The following is a 17,306-nucleotide window of genomic DNA, read 5'->3' as shown; positions in this document are numbered from 1 at the left end:
CTTTCACAAGCAGCTGTAGGAAGAGGCTGATTGTCCTATGTAATAGCGTAGCGGAGCAAGACACTCCTTAGTAAACACCACACGTGTGGCAGGTGAATGGTTGTCAGCCGGCGGAGAGAAGAGAAAAGAGAAAAGAGAAAAGATAGTTGCTTTGTCCCCCTTCCAGGTTCAAACTTTCCCTTGTCGCCCTCCGCCCAGTGAGTGTCCGCCGCACGAGCCAGGTGCGTCGCCTAAAACAATACCACTACTACTAATTGCTTTCCACATCCGCCCTCCCTCTCCTTCTTCACCACATCCCCCCCAAAATCTTCCCACTCGACTTTTCAACCACTGCTCAATACACTCTCTGTGTGTCAACCATCCTAGCCTTATAGCTACAACTATACATCCATCCATCCATCCATCCACCCTGTGTCTCACATCGAATATCGCATATCAATAGAGAGCGGCAATTTCGTCCTCGCCACTCTCCGTCCTCCTATCTGCACCCCCAGGACCAACCAACAGTACACGCCAGAAGATATCGAATATTGCGGTTTATGTATTCGTCTCCCGCGAACGCTTTCAGACACGAACCGCCGCTCAAGCTGCAATCATTTCGTATATCGAAAAAACCGCCCAGTCATCCTCATCTCGTCAACGGGTAACCCTTCATTACACTCACCTTACAACGTCCTGCCTTCAAGACTACTCCCGAAACCCCAGCACGTAGTAGTATTGTCTACTGCATGTCTTTGCTACCCGAAACCGTGTTCTCCGAACTTCCTCAGCTGTCACGTCCGCTATCCTCTTGTTAACTCTAGTTCTCTCTCCGTCATATTGCAATCATGGCTACCGTCAACATTCGTCGGGATATTTCCGACCCCTTCTACCGCTACAAGATGGAACGCATCCAGTCCAAGATTGAGGGCAAAGGTAATGGCATCAAGACTGTTATAGTCAACTTGAGCAGCGTTGCCCACTCTCTTGCTCGTGAGCCTGGCCGTAAGTGACCCAACCACCCCCTTCCTTCCCGAGTTTCGCTGACTTCATCACCACCAGATATCATCAAATACTTTGGCTTCGAGCTTGGTGCCCAGACCAACACCAATCCTTCGGATGACCGATGGATCATCAATGGCGCCCATGAGGCCAGCAAGCTCCAAGATCATCTGGACGGATTCATCAATAAATTCGTGCTATGCAAGAAGTGCAAGAACCCTGAGACTGACATGTCCTTCCCAGAAGGTCGTATCATCCTCAAATGTAAGGCCTGTGGCGAGCGCTCCGACGTAGACCTTCGCCAGAAGCTCAGTTCCTTTATTCTCAAGCAAGCCCCAAAGAAAGGCAAGAAGGACAAGTCCAACAAGAAGGCCGAACGCAAGGCTCGTAAAGAGCGCGAACAGCATGAACACGAGGAAGGATCAAATGACGGTTCTCCACACGATAGCAACTCCGATAACGCGGAAGAGAATGGCGATGTTGAGGTCGAGGCCAACAGCGACGACGAATTGACTCGTCGCATCAATAGCGAGGCCAAGAACATCGAAATCGAGGAGAATAAGGAGGTCGAATGGACAGTCGATACGTCCGAGGCTGCAGTCAAAGCTCGCGCGGATCAGCTCGCTGACGATTTGAAGCGCACTGTCATCGCCAATGGAGGTGATGAAGATGACGAGGAAGGCGGAAACAATGTGTACGACCAACTAGGCAGCTGGATTATCAAGGAGGCTGAAGGCAAAGGAGGCGTTGCTAAGGTGAAAGATGTGGACATCTATGTCAAGGCAAAGGAATTTGGTATTGAGAAGAAGTACAAGACTCTTACCGTTCTGGCGCAGACTATCTTTGACGAAGGCATCGTCAAACAAATTGACAGCCGCGCTGGTATGCTAAAGAAGGTCAGATTCACGCATCTCGTTTGCTGAATGAATGCTCACTTAATCGTAGATGATTACCTCCGAGCGCCACGAAAAGGCGTTGCTTGGCGGCACTGAGCGATTTGTCGGGATTGACAAGCCGGCCCTGATCCCCCAAGTATCAGCCATCATGATGAAGTACTATGAGAACGATCTCGTTACTGAGGAGGTCTTTACTGGTTGGGGATCAAAAGCCAGTAAGAAGTATGTGGATATGTCGACCAGTCGCAAAGTCCGCAAGTCCGCAGATCAATTCATGAAGTGGCTTGAAACCGCCGAATCCGAGGAGGAGGACTCCGATTAGGGATCCAAACCTGACTGGTTGACTTACCGCTGATGAGTGCTGTGTACTGCATAGGATTATGCGTTTTCACTATCAGGGCTGAGAGTCACAGTTACACGTAGGATGGTGTTGTCTCCATTACTTTTGTTTATCGTCTGCGAAAGCACTCCTCATGTTTATCGTCTGAACACTAAATTGGAAGCCGTTACTCAGTTCAATCCAATACCTGTGCTGTACGTGTCCACCATTCACTGAAATCGTTGAATATCCAGAGATGAATGACTCGCGCGTGATAGTCTCTGAGAACGGTACACCAAAACGGTGTCCGTGCACCGGGTTTGGTGGAACGTGCTCACGTGACCATGCACATCCCACAGTCACGTCCTTCCCTTGAACGTTCAATTCATGCACTGACACCGACCTGTACACCTAGGTGTTAAAGTACGGTTCTTGTGCTGGCTGTAACAAATTTGGTCCCCGGAACTACGGTTGTCAAGTCGAAATTCAATCATGAATCCGGCGAACCGAAATGCACACGCAATAAATGGTAGCCATTTCGAATGCATGGAGGTATCTTGATGGCTGACGAATGGTTTAGGTCGTGTCAGCAAGCTAACAGAGGCGTATATACGGCGGTTCGAGAATATGCTTGCGCTCCTGCCTATGGACAGCACGGATAAGGCGACGACTGGCACTGTCGAGATGATGATGGGCGTGGAAACGAATGCCCTGGTAAGCACCTAATCGATTTCTTAACATATATGAGAAGGCTGGATTAATTTATCTCTGATCAGAGTTTCTACGCTGATACATGGCTGGTGTCACATGGAAGATGTGCTGATAATGTCCTCAGGTCCGGGTAGCAGAAGACACTCTTCAACTAACGCGTCAGCTACAAGAACTGTGGCTTTTTGGCACGTTGGACACACTGGGTAAGAGTGAAGTAGAATTGAAGACAGAAGAAGACGCAAAGGCTGTAGCAGAAGGCATCGAGAAGCTGGTGAAGAGTGAGAACATCGTTCAACGATCTGATGGTGAGACGCGGTGAATAAGGAGCGAAAACATGACCAAAAAGGTCTGTGTTTGGCGGTTGTTACAGCTCTGCATGCATTGCTGTGGAATCATAATGTGGCGTGTGTGATGGTGTGAATGAAGGACACTAGGTTTAGACGATGCCCATAAGGAAATCTGTCTTGCTCGGGCGGTACAGACATCAATATCCAAATGATGAATTATCTAGAACTTAAAGTGAAGGCATAACAGGTACTTATGAGGTAGGCATTCCAGGGCATGCATGGGGTGAAGCCAGCGTACTTCTCAGACTTCCGGACTGATCCGTTCAGAGCGTTAAAACTCCAAAGAATGACCTCACGCCGCCGACAGCTGGGGTCCAAGCAGGGATTCAGGCAGCACTATGCGATCCGTGCACCTACTGCCCCTCAATTCGCGAACGCGTCGCTTGCTCTGGGCTGAAGTGTTGATTGTCGAAAAAGAGCTCCGAACAATTTACTGTTGCCGGCTGCGCAGTACATATCAGTGTGTGCCTGTTTATTCACGACAGTCTTGAGGGCTGTAGAAATACCTTTGGCCAACTTTCTGTACCTGTCATCCTTTGCTTCTTCTTCTTCTTCTTCTTCTTCTTCTTCTTCTTCTTCTTCTTCTTCTTCTTCTTCTTGCAGTGGCCACAGCATTCTCCTCGCAAATTTATACACCCTCAATGCAAGCTGTCTCGCGTCAATGCACCGGTGCGTCGAGTACTAAGGCATCCACATAAGCTAGAATTCGTATCACTCTGTGCTTCGAGCTGCTTCACTCTCCGTTCTATTCTTCTCCCTCACTTGGGCGCTGTTCGGCCTTTTGGATACGAGTCACTCTTTCCTACCCTCTGCTTGCTACTGTCCTGCCAACGAATATGCTCTAATGGAGCCTGTTACAACTCCTCCCCGCGCTGCGACCTCCGAGCCCGCTTCACTCCCAAGCCGCGCATCTATGGGCAAGGCTGATTTCTCCCCTTCACGGAAACGTGCGCGCCTCGACAGTGGACCTAGAGCCATCCGAGGCACTTCTGAAGACCCAATTTCCCCTGTCTTGAAGCATACCGAACTTCACACCCCCCCGGCCGTTCCTACCTCCCCCACGCAGCGAATCGAATCGCAACCCGAAGCGATCCTTCCTACAACCCCTCAAGCACGAGTCACCATAAACGTACGAACGAATTCTATGCCTTCGTCGAAAGGAGATGCGTCCGTCACAGCCACAGAACACATGTCACAGCTTTCTGAGAATGGGACCAGCCCAAATATCGAGCCGGGTGCTAGTCCTCCTTACACGCCGAATCGCGCGCAAACCAGTCCCTCACTGTCGCCCACGGACAGTCCAGTTATCGAACTCGAGGTCGAAGACATGGTGGAAGACGTTGAGCCGACGGTCATAGAAATCGACAGCGACGAACGCGACCCCGCAGTCTTTTTCGCCCACTTTCCATACCGCGACGAAGCATCTGAAACTGACCTGACGGACATACTGAAGATAGTTGTTGAGCACTTTGGAGCGGACAAGTTTGACACGTCGCATCTATTGAAGCTTGCGGGCTGGCTTCAGGAACTCGCGGCTTATCAACCATTCTCAATCATCCCCGAGAACCACCAGATCTGGGACTACATGGGTAAAATGACACATGTGTTGTCTAATCGAACGAGCATTCCTGTCTCTGGTCGTGTCTTCGACACAGATATATTGCGAGACAGATTGGAAGAATACATGTCAAGTTACATGTTGCTGTTCTCCTATCTTCTTCAGGTCGACACAGCCTTGTTATACCAATTTCCACCGTCATATCCTTTTCAGACCCAACAATATCTTCACATATTTAGGCATGTAAGGACTCTAGCCGGTTTCTTCCTTCATGACACACCAACTCCTTTGCTACGAACGTTGGGCCGTCTAAGCGATCCGCTAGACGTCACCGAGACTTGTCAAAGGATTGCATGCAACTTCGTCAAAGCTCCTACGAATGGTCTGCGCCACCTATGTGGGTTCCTCACGACTTGCCATGGGCGGGTCAACAGTCGCACGATGGTTGATTGCTTCCGGATATTCAATAACATCTTATCATATGTGCAAAATTCATCGACACCATGCTTTCAGGCAGATGAGATATCGATGGTAAGGTCTGAGCTCATAGATGTGTTCCGAGGACTTGATAAAGAACTGCAAGAGGTGGGCAGAGTACTTCCAATTGATCTTAACAAAGAATTATTGAGCATGGGAACGGACTTCTTATTGAACGCTTTACATGGACTTTTCCAGCCTGTCACGTCTGCCCCCATCAATGACCTCTGCGTAGAGATACTTGGCGAAGCGACAAAATCATATGAGAATGAGTTGCTACCTGCCATTGTTGCGCAGACCTGGCGACATAAACTACTCCACAAATATATCACCAAGGGCAGGATGGAGCTCCGCGTAGCATGCGTCATCGAAATGGACCTCTGTCTTGTTAATCTCTACAAGTCCTCCGGCAATGATGGGCAACATCCTCTGCTCCAGTACGTAGCTGGGCTATTGCTACAGCTGAAAATAATTGACTACATTGTGGGCGTTGATTCGCACCCCCAGCTTATCCAAAGAAGCGGCAACATAGTTGGCTTCCTCGTAGTGACCCACCGCTACACCGAGACTGAAACGGACAAGATCTGGCGTACCATAACAACCAGTCAGGATCCTCGCGTCGTGTCAGCGATGATACATATGCTAGGCTCGATAATACACCTAATGCAACCTCGGCAGGCGCTCTATATTTTGAGCGAAAAGTTTGGAACATTACCAATACAAGACATGTCGAATGAGATGCTTCTTGTCTTTCGTAGTCTGTGCTCGAAGCTTGCTCCTCATCCACAGGAAGCACATGACGCTATCAACTGGAATGCGGTCGATCCTCGAAGCAATCCTTATCGTATCTGTTTCGAAATGGTTCGAGAAACGTCGCCGTATGCAAAGCCTGCACATAGAAGAGAAAGCATTAGCAAGGAAGCAGCAATGCAACTGCGAGCGTTTTCGACAACGCTTCCGATTGCAGAGCGTGCAAGGATACTTGATTCTAGCGTGCAAAGAATACGCAACCAGGATGAAGATGCATTGGCGGACATTCACGCTATTCAAGCCGTGGCTGCGTTGTCATTTTCCGATGATGCAAAAATATTGACACAAGACTTGGAATTGGCACGCTATCTTGTACCGGAAATCTGCGCCTTCGTCAAACGCGAACAGTCCAAGCCGTCGCACCATATGCAAGTCCCAGCCCTCAACAGCCGCCTGGATTTACTTGTGTACATCATACAGCGTGACGCACAGTCGATATCAGACGATCTATTCGAGACGTTGTGGTGCGCTATCCTGGGTCGAGGTGCTCTCAACAATATGCTTCGAGATCTGGCCTGGCGAAAGTTCTGCGAACTTGCAAAGTTTGACTCGGAAAATATGTTCTTGAAAAAGCTTCTTGAGCATTTCGTACCGAAGCTCGAACCTGTCTATTTCACGACTTGCTTCTTCGACTTTGTCACACATATCACCGAATTCGCCTGGAAAAAGTTTATGAATGAATGGCGTCCAGGGGCGGTAGTTGAGATCCCAAATGCGAGCCTATTATGGCGACTGATAGTGACCGCTCCAAACGGTACCATCGAAACCTCAACATCCAAAATTCTGGCCGGTCGTTATATTGAGATACTCAAAGCGCCGAGCGTGACCTTGGAGGCTGTGGAGGATTCCCACGTAGCTCTCGCCAATGAGTGTTTGGATCGTCTAGGTCCGGCCTTTGCTGCTATCAGAGAAAAAGGAGAGAGCATGCTTGTGGACTCCCCGCACCAACGCACTGATCTTCACAGCCACGAGCTGACTTTCACGCGGACGCTGCTATTTATGGGTACATTCGTGTCGATGTTACGACTGAAATCAGAATTCTATCCACGGCCCGCCGCGTCTGAACAGCGACCTATCACACCCGATTTGCCCATCACGGGAGATCCCGTCACTATTCAATTCCAAGTATTCCACGGCCAGGAAAGCCCAATCAAACGATTGACCATTGGAGGAGACGATACTCTGCGAAATCTGAAAGATCGCTTGACCCAAATCACCGGACTTTCGTGTTTCAGAGTGATAGCCCGAGGCACAGATCTTGATCTCGATATACAAGCCTCCAAGACCATCAAGGAGATGCAAGGCCTCACCGACTGGCTGTTAATCAGAAGTCAACCAGATGTGGTCCAACCACATAGCAGCTCCGGTCTGTCGAAGTTTGAGCAAACGACTATGGCACATTTCGAGGATTTGTATCAGTACTTGGACAGCGACGACTTTGTCAGTGAATCTACATCGTCCTTTCTGAGTCAGTTTGCCGCTGTTGAATCTGTGGTCATTGTAGACCCGCACGGGCATAATGACGCGGCTCAGATTTTTCCGGCCGCTAGACCATTTGCTGCCAGATACAATTGCCGTGCTCTGGGTACTTGCTTGCAGTCTCAATTTAAGCAAGGCACGGTCGAAAAAGACTACGTCAAGGCTACGATCAAGATACTAAGCCACACCCTGGTCCACAACCCACTCATCGACCGCACATTCAAGCAACAAGGTGCCCCGTCCACAGTGGCTTTATTCCTCGAAACGACTCTTATGTTCATGAAGCAACGGCCGTTTGATGGCGAGCCAGTGGATTATTTCGGTGATGAAGCCGCGTTCGTGGCAGGTTTGGTTGAGTTGATCAAGTCCGCACTTTCCCTGCCAACTGAGGTCAGGCTTGTATGCTGGTGTCTCAGTACAATCTTGGAGGCTTGCTTGCACAGCATCAAAGTCTGGAACACATTTACGGATGCCGCAAACATCTCGGCTCTTTTGCGGCAGCTGCTATTGGAAGATACGCGGATCGCTGTACGAATGGAGTGTGGGAGGGCCATCGAAAGTGTGTGCACCGAGTCCTCCGTAGCCCAATCGATATCAACGTCGGAGATAATCAAGGTGATCTGGCAGACTTTATCCGGTATTGTCTCAGACAGCGAGGTGTATCCTAAGCAAAGTGGTCAGCTATTCATGATCGCAGATATTGTCTTCCGAAAATACGATGAGCAGACTCGGGACGAGGCAGAGCTCAAGTCACTGTTTGAAAAGTGGTCACTTCGTCTGCTCAATTACGAACATAAAGAGATAGTCGGAAGGTTCGAGGTTGATCATATCGTTGCTGGGTATACGAAGCTACTTTCAGCGTGTGCGCTTTCTTTAAAGTCGTACAAAAAGCCACTGGAGGCCCATGATTTGATCGATCAGCTGTTCAGCAAGTTTCTGTTCATCCGTCATGGTTTCGACGTGTTAGAAACCTACAGGTTGCCTGTTATGGATACGGAGACGCGGAAAGGGCTGTATGACTTGATTCTAATACTTTGTGAAGACTCCGAAGCATGCGAACAAATCTATACCGATTTACTACCTCATACCCTTGATTCGGAGCCCGTTCTGGATAGGAGAAGCTACATGTTCGACCGGGACGATGAGATTCGCTCATGCACAGGCTACGTGGGGGTCTACAACCCTCGCAACATATGTTACATGAACTCTCTTATGACTCAGCTTTTCATGAATCGAGAATTTCGCAGATTCATGCTCAACATGCATATCACCGAATCCACAGGCTCGCAGCGCCTGCTCGCTGAGACTCAAAAGCTCTTTGCTCACTTACAAAACAGCTATGCGAAAGCAGCAGACCCAAGGGACTTCGCAGCGTGTGTCCGTGGCATCGATGGTGAATCAATTGACATCACCGTCCAGATGGACGCAGACGAGTTTTATAACCTCTTGTTTGATCAATGGGAGCAACAAATGCTTTCCAATAATGCGAAACAGCACTTCCGATCTTTCTATGGCGGCAAGACCGTAACTCAAATCAAGTCACACGAGTGCGAGCACGTATCAGAAAGAGAAGAAAGCTTCTTTGTTGTTCAATGCGACGTCAAAGGGAAGCCAAACTTGATGGACAGCCTACAATCTTACGTCCAAGGCGACGTCATGGAAGGCGACAACAAATACAAGTGTGAAAAGTGCGGTGGCAAGTTCGTTGACGCTGTCAAAAGAACCTGTCTCAAGGAAGTTCCAGACAATCTCATCCTGCACCTGAAGCGATTTGACTTCGACTTGACAAACATGACCAGGGCCAAGATCGATGATCTCTTTGAGTTCCCCGACAAGCTTGATGTCAGCCCTTACAATGTCAAGCATCTGTCGCATCCTGATGTACCGACAACGCCCGATGTTTTTGAGCTCGTGGGAGTCCTGATTCACCAAGGCACGGCGGAAGGTGGCCACTATTATTCCTTAATCCGAGAGCGTCCTTCTGGGTCTTCTGGCCCGCCGACCTGGCTGGAATTTAATGATAGGGATGTCACGGAGTTGCAAGCGCAAATGATATCATCCATGGGATTTGGTGGATTTTCTGAAGAGGCCTACACACAGAATCAGTCCGGGCCTCGATGCAAGCAATTCAGTGCTTACATGCTATTCTACCAACGCACAAGCACCATCGTTGCTGAACAGAAAGCACTGCGGGCTTCGGCCAGTGGTCCACAAAAAGTCCCAATACCCCCTACGCTCGAGGAAGATATTGCTGCAGACAATGAGAGTGTCGTGCGAATCCATGGCGTGTTCGACCCTAATCACGCAAAATTTATCAAACAATTGTTCCATCATCAGCGAAACGTTCTATACGCCGGCGGGTGCTCGGAGAATCATGGGATGGAGAAGGCTGCCTTGTTTGTCACCATTCAGTACGTCAGACAAGTTGTTGCCAGGAACAGGGATCTCCCAGAACTGGACGAAATCGGCAAGCTTCTCCGAGAGTCTATCAATGGCTGTATCAGGTGCTGCGCCAATCTGCTCCAGGCATTGGTCTACGAGAACACCATACATGACTTGTTGTTCAGATGCCCTTATCCGAAAGTTCGTACGAAAACACGTCTGCTCCTTCTTGAAGCCTTGAAGATCTTGCGCACGCAAGACCGTGACTTATACGGCCTCAAATTCAGTGACGGATATCTCAAAATCGAAAATGTCGGTCTGATAGGCAATGTTGTTGCCAGGCTTGTCAATATCATTCACTACCAGCTGTTGAACAGTACACGGGGCTGGGACGACATCTTTGGAACGATTCTCGAACTGTGTGTTGGAGAAGATCGTTTCGGTGAGAGAGCTTTGATCCTTACTGAAGGTGTCCTCCTTCTCGGCCTGGAGATCCTGGCTGGTAGCGTGAGCAAAAGAGCACAGCAACGTTGGGACGGGATCGCCACTGTTCTGGAGAAGAAGCGCAATATTTACAACAAGCTGATTGAGCTGGTCCACGAACTTCTCACTGCGATTAATCTCCGAGCCGCCATCATACCAGACAAGGAGCGAGACATAGCCTCGTACGACTCATCGACTATGCGATTCCCTCTTTCGAAATCAGAACTCACCCACCTGAGTCACTACCATGATGATGATAGCGTGCTTACGGTCCTGGGCAAAGCGCTGGATTTGTGGGATAGATCAAAGGAGCGCGACCAAACGGATTTCGCTCCCGGCAAACTCCTCTCCATGTTCTTGGAGGCCCATCCCCCTTTCGGCAGGCTTGATCATCTGCACAAGTCCATTCTTGTCAATGTCTGCGATCTCAACTGGCCCTTCTCTGAGCCATATATCAGAGCTGCGGTCTGGTACTGTCAGAGCTGCCACCGCTCTAACCTGATCAACGAATTGATGAGACTTGTGGCAGAGAGTGTCTCAACGCAGCAACCGTGTGTTGGCATGGCCTATGTCTCATTTTTCGCGGATCTTCTCGAGATCCAAAATGAGCGATTGTACGATGACACCGATCCAGACTTCTTCTATCAGCGCGTGATCCGGCTGATTCCGCTCTGGGGCCCTGGCTTCCTACTTCATGACGAAGAATGGGTTCGAAAGCGCGCTCGAACACTTCTGAGCGTGATCTTCAATATACCCATCTCTGAACGAACCAGGAGATCAAACGAGCTCAAATACAAGGCCCTCCGAGATTTGATCAGAGTGTTGATCCGCAAACTCGGCCTCGAGACGCGAAACGGCGCTTCGCGGAATGCAATGTATGAATTTCAGCAGACCTTGAGCGAATGTATAGAGACTCTCGACAGCCTTGCTGGCTCGGACGAGCCTGATGCCGAGCAGTACCAGGAAGTAGACGATCGAAACTCAATCTTCCAATGGCAAAATCGTAAGCGCTCCCCCTTTCGTCAACCCTCTCCTTCCCAATTTTCTTTTCGCATGGTAGCCACTGACGAACCAGTAGAAATCGATCAGATCCTGGCGGTATGGCCAGTCGAAGAAGACGACACCTTAGTTTCTGGCAATGGTCAGTGTTGAGCATATATGAAGTGCGGCAAGCAAGAAGACATACAATCTAACACATATAACAGAAGCCTTCGAAAACTCTGATTTCGGCAGCGAGTCTGACTTTGCAGATGATATACCATAATCTCTCTCCTCGAATAGACTCTTGGACGCAAACCATACCTGGTTACACTTATGTACAAAAAAGACTCCCATGGTCACTTCGGCATCGCCCAGGCTGCATGGATGCATGCAGAGGGGCGAGTTTCTTAGCGTGGCGTTCCGGTTTCATTTTCTAGATCCAGCCAGCCGTTCTAATGGCTCACTTGGAACATCTTACGACGTCATAATCTCGAATGCTGAGTGAGCCGTACGACGAGAATGCATAGCACTGGTGCACATGTAACGTGCCTCGCATGAAATGGGAAACATGCAGGACAGAGGAATGGAGAAACATGTTGGCGTTCTTTATCTGATTATTTTCTCGACCGTTCGCCTGTCTCCAAATCTTGTACTGGAAAGGAGGCAACGGTGGTCATGGGAGACGGTCGTCTTGAGGGAAGGACGACAAGATATGGTAGTGGCTCGCCTTGAGCCGCAAGGTGATGATACAAAGCACATATGCAGATACGATTTATTGGTGTGTGCAGTGTGAAATGACGTTGACTCGTGTTGATACATTCTATCCAAGAGCGGAGACTGATACGTTCTGACAGAGAGTATGCGATTGCGGCCGTAAGTCGCGCTCCGATCTTCTGTAATCGTGTGTAGAATCGCTGCACATAGTACCTATCGATGCACACTCCACCATTTCTCCAAGTACTGACACAGTTCTGTTGTTTGCTGCTGCTGCTTTACACAGTGGCTCGCATGTCCCCTCATCCAAACCCTTCGATACTCTCTGTCTCGCCATGCCCTTCCTACGACTCTTGTCCCGGCGACACTAACCATCTATCTCGAGCCTTGTCCTATATACGGCTCCACCACTACATTCAACCAAAAGCGCAATTCCTATTCCTATACAGACGGCGCGATCCACCGACGACGTCACCCCCGCCCCCAAGGAAGAAACACCAGTCAGCACCAAAGATTGGTAGGAGGGGGGGAAACTTTCACGGCGCCCTCGTCCTCAACTGCACGCCATGCCACGACTTGATCTCCTCGGCCAACACCGCATTCACAAGCCTGTGCTGCTTCATCACTGGCAGGCCGGCGAAGCGCGCGGATTCAATCTCGAGCGCGTACATGGAGCCGCAGCCGCCAGAGATGTCCTGAACTTCGAGCTTGGCGGGGTCGAGTGCGCGCTGGACTTTGTTGTAAATGTGCAGTTCACCGGGCGAGAGGTGGGGTGGGGGTTGGGGTGCTGTGGGTGATGTGGGTGTTGTGGGTGTTGTGGATGTTGAGGTTGATGTTGATGTTGACGGTGATGCGGATGTGGACTGGAGGCGTCGTCCAAAGTGTAGGGAGGGCTGCAAGGAGTGTAGGCGGAGGGCTCGGGGGGTGCGAGACAGGATGGGTCGTGGTGCGTGGAGGGAGAGTGCTGCGCGTAGCAGTGCTCTTGATCGGGCCATGGTGGTGATGATGGTAAAGAGAGTGTGGCCTGGACGAGGGATTAGCAAAGGTGATCGATGCGATGGAGTTGAAGGTCCGGGCTAACCTGGGTTCTGGGTTTTGTGATTGAAAGGCAACGGTTAGGAATGAAGTCTCTCGTGAACATGGAGATGACGATGATCCTCATGATGTTGTTTGAGAGCTCGAGCTTCAGAAAGTCGAGTGGTCTGTGCACGCACTTGGCAGTGGCTGATAGAATCGCCATTACTCAGCAGGACTAGTCACGTGCGAGATTGATTCCACGTGATTGTGAATTTTACATTTCTCCCGTCCAGAGGTTCACCGACCATGCCTCCAGCGTCTGATGTCCAACATCTCCCTGCATAAGGTCACTGCGAGCGTTTTTGATACCGATGTCATCATTTGTGTGAAACTGGACGTCTGAGCGGGAGTGCAAGCACTGAAATGATGTAGGAATACAAGTGTCGCGCGCGCCGTATCTCCAAGTAAACTCACTCGCCAATCACCTCACCCGCGCCATCCAGCTCGACGCGAAGTATCCCTTCAATCAGCAGGGTTCAGCTGCACATTTGCGTAGTGCGGTCAGAGCCTCCCACAACTGCCTGGGAGAGAGATAGAGCAAGCATCACCCCACTCACGTCAGATCATGCTGTACTTCTTTCTCTACAGACAACAAGGGACTCTTCCGGACGCTGCTGGCACGGAGATGTTCTTGTTCGTCCGAGGAAAGTCATACAGTAATTACACCAGGTTCCCCGCAACAGCAGTCCCTCAGGGTCTGCTGAGATGAAGTCCGAGGCCGAGTCCACAGTATAGACTCGTTCACACAGCGTCGTGGGATATTATCGCGGTTCGAGCGAAGTCCGACACGGCGATACTGGACGTCGCACATGTTGGGCTGCGACTGCGAGGCGAGTCCTCTCACATCATGCTAGTCGAGACAGCGATGCACAAGGGTCTATGCACATTGCAGTCCAGAGACCGTTCTGGTGTCACCGCTCCGTGCAACGCTCGTTCCGAAGTCATCGCAGCCGTTGCCGGGCATGTACGACGCAACGGTCGCTCTCGGCATTGTGGCTCTACGGCGACAAATGTGGCTCCATGGCGACAATCGTCAACAAGCGCCGTTGACGGCAGATTCGCAATCATACATCTTTGCGCGGCCCCGAAGCGGCCATGCTCTCGAAAATTGCACGCACTTGCAGGAGCAATGCATGGCGCATCAACACCAAGACCAGGACGCATGTCCTGCAGCACGCTAGCGCACACATCCCTGGTCAGGGTCTCGCGATAGCATCAAGGTGTGTGGGTCTACAATATCGAGAGCTCGACATCTGCTCCTGTCCAGGCCGTCGACTACTGCACTCCGTTCCAACTACGCCTCGATAGCTCCACAGTCACGGCAGTGTAGACGTACAATAAAGGGAGCATTCCCTGGCATGATGTTTTCTCATATCAGTCCGTGTAGTGTGGTGGGTACACTGCATTCTCCTCCAGGATCACGGAGCTTAGTTGATGTTGATGAAGTTGCACGCCGATACTAGCCATGGTTATGGTGATGGTGATGGTGATGGTGCTGTTGTGCTGCGTTGCAACATCAGACAGGGCTCGACCACCTACCGCCTCATACATGGCTTCGCTGCAAGCTTCGCTCGCATCCTGAGCGCCCATCTGCGAGAATTTTTTTGTTGGGGGTTTCGCCATCCGCGCCATGGGAACGTCAGGGTCCAGCGCCAATCGACGCTATGCAGGGTTGGCGGCAGGATCTGATAAGACGACGACGACGACCACCACCACCACCACCAACCACGGGTGCTATACACTTCAGATCCCAACTCGGTTGACGACATACTACTTCATTCGAGGCACACACACAAAGAAGATTGTCGAAATTGCGCAACCACCACACGCACCGTTGTGTTGTGTCCAAAACTGGGCGAACACTAGACAGAATTGGCAGTCTTGTCCAGCAGACGACGGCGTCGGCGTCAATAAGCACACCCTGACAAGATTGCGCCTCTCTCTCTCTGCTCGAGCCCCACCTTTGGTTTCCCCCCCCTTCTCGGGACTGAACCGCTGATCGATTCTTGGCAGTGGGTACATGGGGCACCGCACTATCAGAACTACCCCTCCCTTACAGGACTTAGGTAGGTGGTGGTACTTATCTAACCGCCCAGTCCCAAACACCTCACACCCGCCAACCTTGAAACCGTACGGCTCGCCGAGCGGCAACGGAAGCTACAGAGTATGGGTGAGTTGGTAGCCAGGTCGCGGACTGGGACTGGGACTGGGACTGGATCTGGGACTTGTAGTACCCAGGGTTTCGTTAGGTCCGTGGAGTGACAGGAGTCGTATTAATCTAGGCGCCAACAACTGTCCGTCTGTCTGTCTGTCTGCCCCGCCAAACGCCGCCGCCGCCGTCTATCAATATCAGCAACGATGATTAGAACCCACACACACACACACGCACAGTGCGCCACGAAGGATGATGGTAAATATCATGTCCGCAATGAGTGCGTGCAGTAAGTTGTGGAGAACCCTCCACCACCACTGGTGCGCGTACGGTGGGATGGCTGACAGCCTTTTCCAAGGTTAGTAGTAGTCGTAGTCGTAGTAGTCATATATCCTCCGATAGACGCGCGTGCCGTCCGAAAACAAGCACTCTTTGACTCTCTGACTGTGGCCGTTTCTTGTTGGTTTTCCCCCTGCTGGATTAGAAGGGTTCCGTAAGTGCTCTTGTACGGATCTGTCTCGGCCGGGCGGTCTGAGAGGGTGAATATGGAGTTTGATAGCGATTGATGATTGATGGTGATGGTGGTGAAGATCGCGCTGATCGTGCTCCATGTTGAACTCTGGTTGCAGCTGCTCCATATTTAAGTATACACACCCACTTTTATCCATTGCAACCAACATCTCCCGTTCCAGACACCGAACATACACACACATACCAACACTCCCGGCTCTAAATCATCATCCCCAGCTCCAAACTCAGTCCCACGGATCGCCCTGCTGCTCGCCTCGTCTTCTATCTTCCAGGATCAGCATCAGGATCAGTATCAGGATCGTCAATCATCAATCAATCAATCAATCAAGCAAGCACGAGCCCCCATCGAGCCATCAAGCAAACCTGGCAAAAAGACCCTGAGATCGCCAAAAAGAATGTCGCCTCCGCTCCACTCGATCCTTTGTCCCTTTGTCCCTCCAAACCTCGAACCTCGAACCTCGAACCTGCATTCGCACCTACGTCTGTATCCCACACCCCACCAATCCGTAGCAGCAGCAGCGAGCAGCAACAAAGGAACCCTCTTTCGCCACACTGTGCAGCGTGCATCATTGCCTTTGTCCGTCCCTTTTCCATTCTACATCTCCTAGTTCCAAGCCCCTTCCCCGTCCCTTAGTTCTCCACACCTTTCCCTAATCCCCAAGCCCAAGCCCAAGCACTCTAGACATCTAGCAATCTATGGAGCCTCACCATACCAAGCCCTTGCTCTTTCGTCGCCTAGTTGCTTACTACCTTTGTTGTCTGTCCTTTGGCACCGCTGTTAGTAGGCACGCGTAGAATAGAATGGAGCAGCAGCCAGGCGTAGATGCAATTGAATAGAATAGAATAGGATAGAATAGAATAGAGTAGAGAAGAATAGAACACCAGCCAGGCGTGAGACAGGACAGACGAAATCCAAGCCCGAGTCCAAGTCTACGCCGAAAATGCAGATGAAGATGTACCCCTCCTCCTCCCCCACCACGAACGCAGTGTAGACGAGCACGAACAACAGAGATGGATAGACGTGCGGGACCGGGCGTGCAAGAGCAGCGACGATAATTATGCAACGCACATACCGCCGCACTATGCAAACACGCATCGGATGCATGTCTACGCAGACGGCCAACGTACATGCATACCATGCATACCAGCCCTCGCATCCACACACGCCATGCATACACCAAACGTAATTACATATTGGCATTGTATAATATACGCAGAGGGCCACGTCTCGAACCGCACAACACATTCCCTGTGCTTGCTTACATGCTTGCTTGGGATCTTACATGGGGGATTGGAGATCGGAGGGTGGAGATCGGAGGCTGAGTGAGGGGGGCGAGGCTGGTGGCGCTTTGAGGGTTGAGGATCGAGACCCTGAGGATCGAGGTTGAGGGGGGGGGGGCGAGGACGG

General features: G+C 50.8%; 5 protein-coding genes across 5 annotated transcripts; 3 read left to right on the top strand and 2 right to left on the bottom strand.

Annotated features, from left to right (window-relative positions):
* The first annotated feature begins 612 nt into the window (after window positions 1-612).
* EJ05DRAFT_42899 (putative eukaryotic translation initiation factor 5) lies at window positions 613-2,424 on the top strand. The gene is made up of 3 exons (XM_033741533.1): window positions 613-984; window positions 1,042-1,877; window positions 1,927-2,424. The coding sequence occupies exons 1-3, from the start codon at window positions 828-830 to the stop codon at window positions 2,197-2,199; spliced, it is 1,266 nt and encodes a 421-aa protein (XP_033606010.1). The 5' UTR covers window positions 613-827; the 3' UTR covers window positions 2,200-2,424.
* EJ05DRAFT_472453 (uncharacterized protein) lies at window positions 2,339-3,488 on the top strand. The gene is made up of 3 exons (XM_033743186.1): window positions 2,339-2,725; window positions 2,777-2,910; window positions 3,032-3,488. The coding sequence occupies exons 2-3, from the start codon at window positions 2,824-2,826 to the stop codon at window positions 3,224-3,226; spliced, it is 282 nt and encodes a 93-aa protein (XP_033606009.1). The 5' UTR covers window positions 2,339-2,725; window positions 2,777-2,823; the 3' UTR covers window positions 3,227-3,488.
* A 2,977-nt stretch (window positions 3,489-6,465) lies between these two features.
* Window positions 6,466-11,707, top strand: EJ05DRAFT_432901 (uncharacterized protein; the record flags this gene model as incomplete). The annotated part of the gene is made up of 4 exons (XM_033741577.1): window positions 6,466-7,029; window positions 7,573-11,446; window positions 11,522-11,584; window positions 11,652-11,707. The coding sequence occupies 4 exons, from the start codon at window positions 6,466-6,468 to the stop codon at window positions 11,705-11,707; spliced, it is 4,557 nt and encodes a 1,518-aa protein (XP_033606008.1).
* Window positions 11,708-12,680: 973 nt separating this feature from the next.
* On the bottom strand, window positions 12,681-12,929 carry EJ05DRAFT_429010 (bola-like protein; the record flags this gene model as incomplete). The annotated part of the gene is made up of 1 exon (XM_033741534.1): window positions 12,681-12,929. A coding segment is annotated over one exon (249 nt), but the record flags the coding sequence as incomplete, so codon positions are not given.
* Window positions 12,930-15,726: 2,797 nt separating this feature from the next.
* On the bottom strand, window positions 15,727-16,465 carry EJ05DRAFT_482343 (uncharacterized protein; the record flags this gene model as incomplete). The annotated part of the gene is made up of 3 exons (XM_033745161.1): window positions 15,727-15,996; window positions 16,083-16,163; window positions 16,262-16,465. The coding sequence occupies 3 exons, from the start codon at window positions 16,463-16,465 to the stop codon at window positions 15,727-15,729; spliced, it is 555 nt and encodes a 184-aa protein (XP_033606006.1).
* Between the last annotated feature and the right edge of the window lie 841 nt (window positions 16,466-17,306).

This window comes from Pseudovirgaria hyperparasitica (genome assembly GCF_010093815.1).
Source record: "Pseudovirgaria hyperparasitica strain CBS 121739 unplaced genomic scaffold EJ05scaffold_1, whole genome shotgun sequence".
Lineage (NCBI taxonomy): Eukaryota > Fungi > Ascomycota > Dothideomycetes > Acrospermales > Acrospermaceae > Pseudovirgaria > Pseudovirgaria hyperparasitica.
Note: the sequence above shows the minus strand (reverse complement) of the source record. Positions and strands in the feature narration are given on the sequence as shown.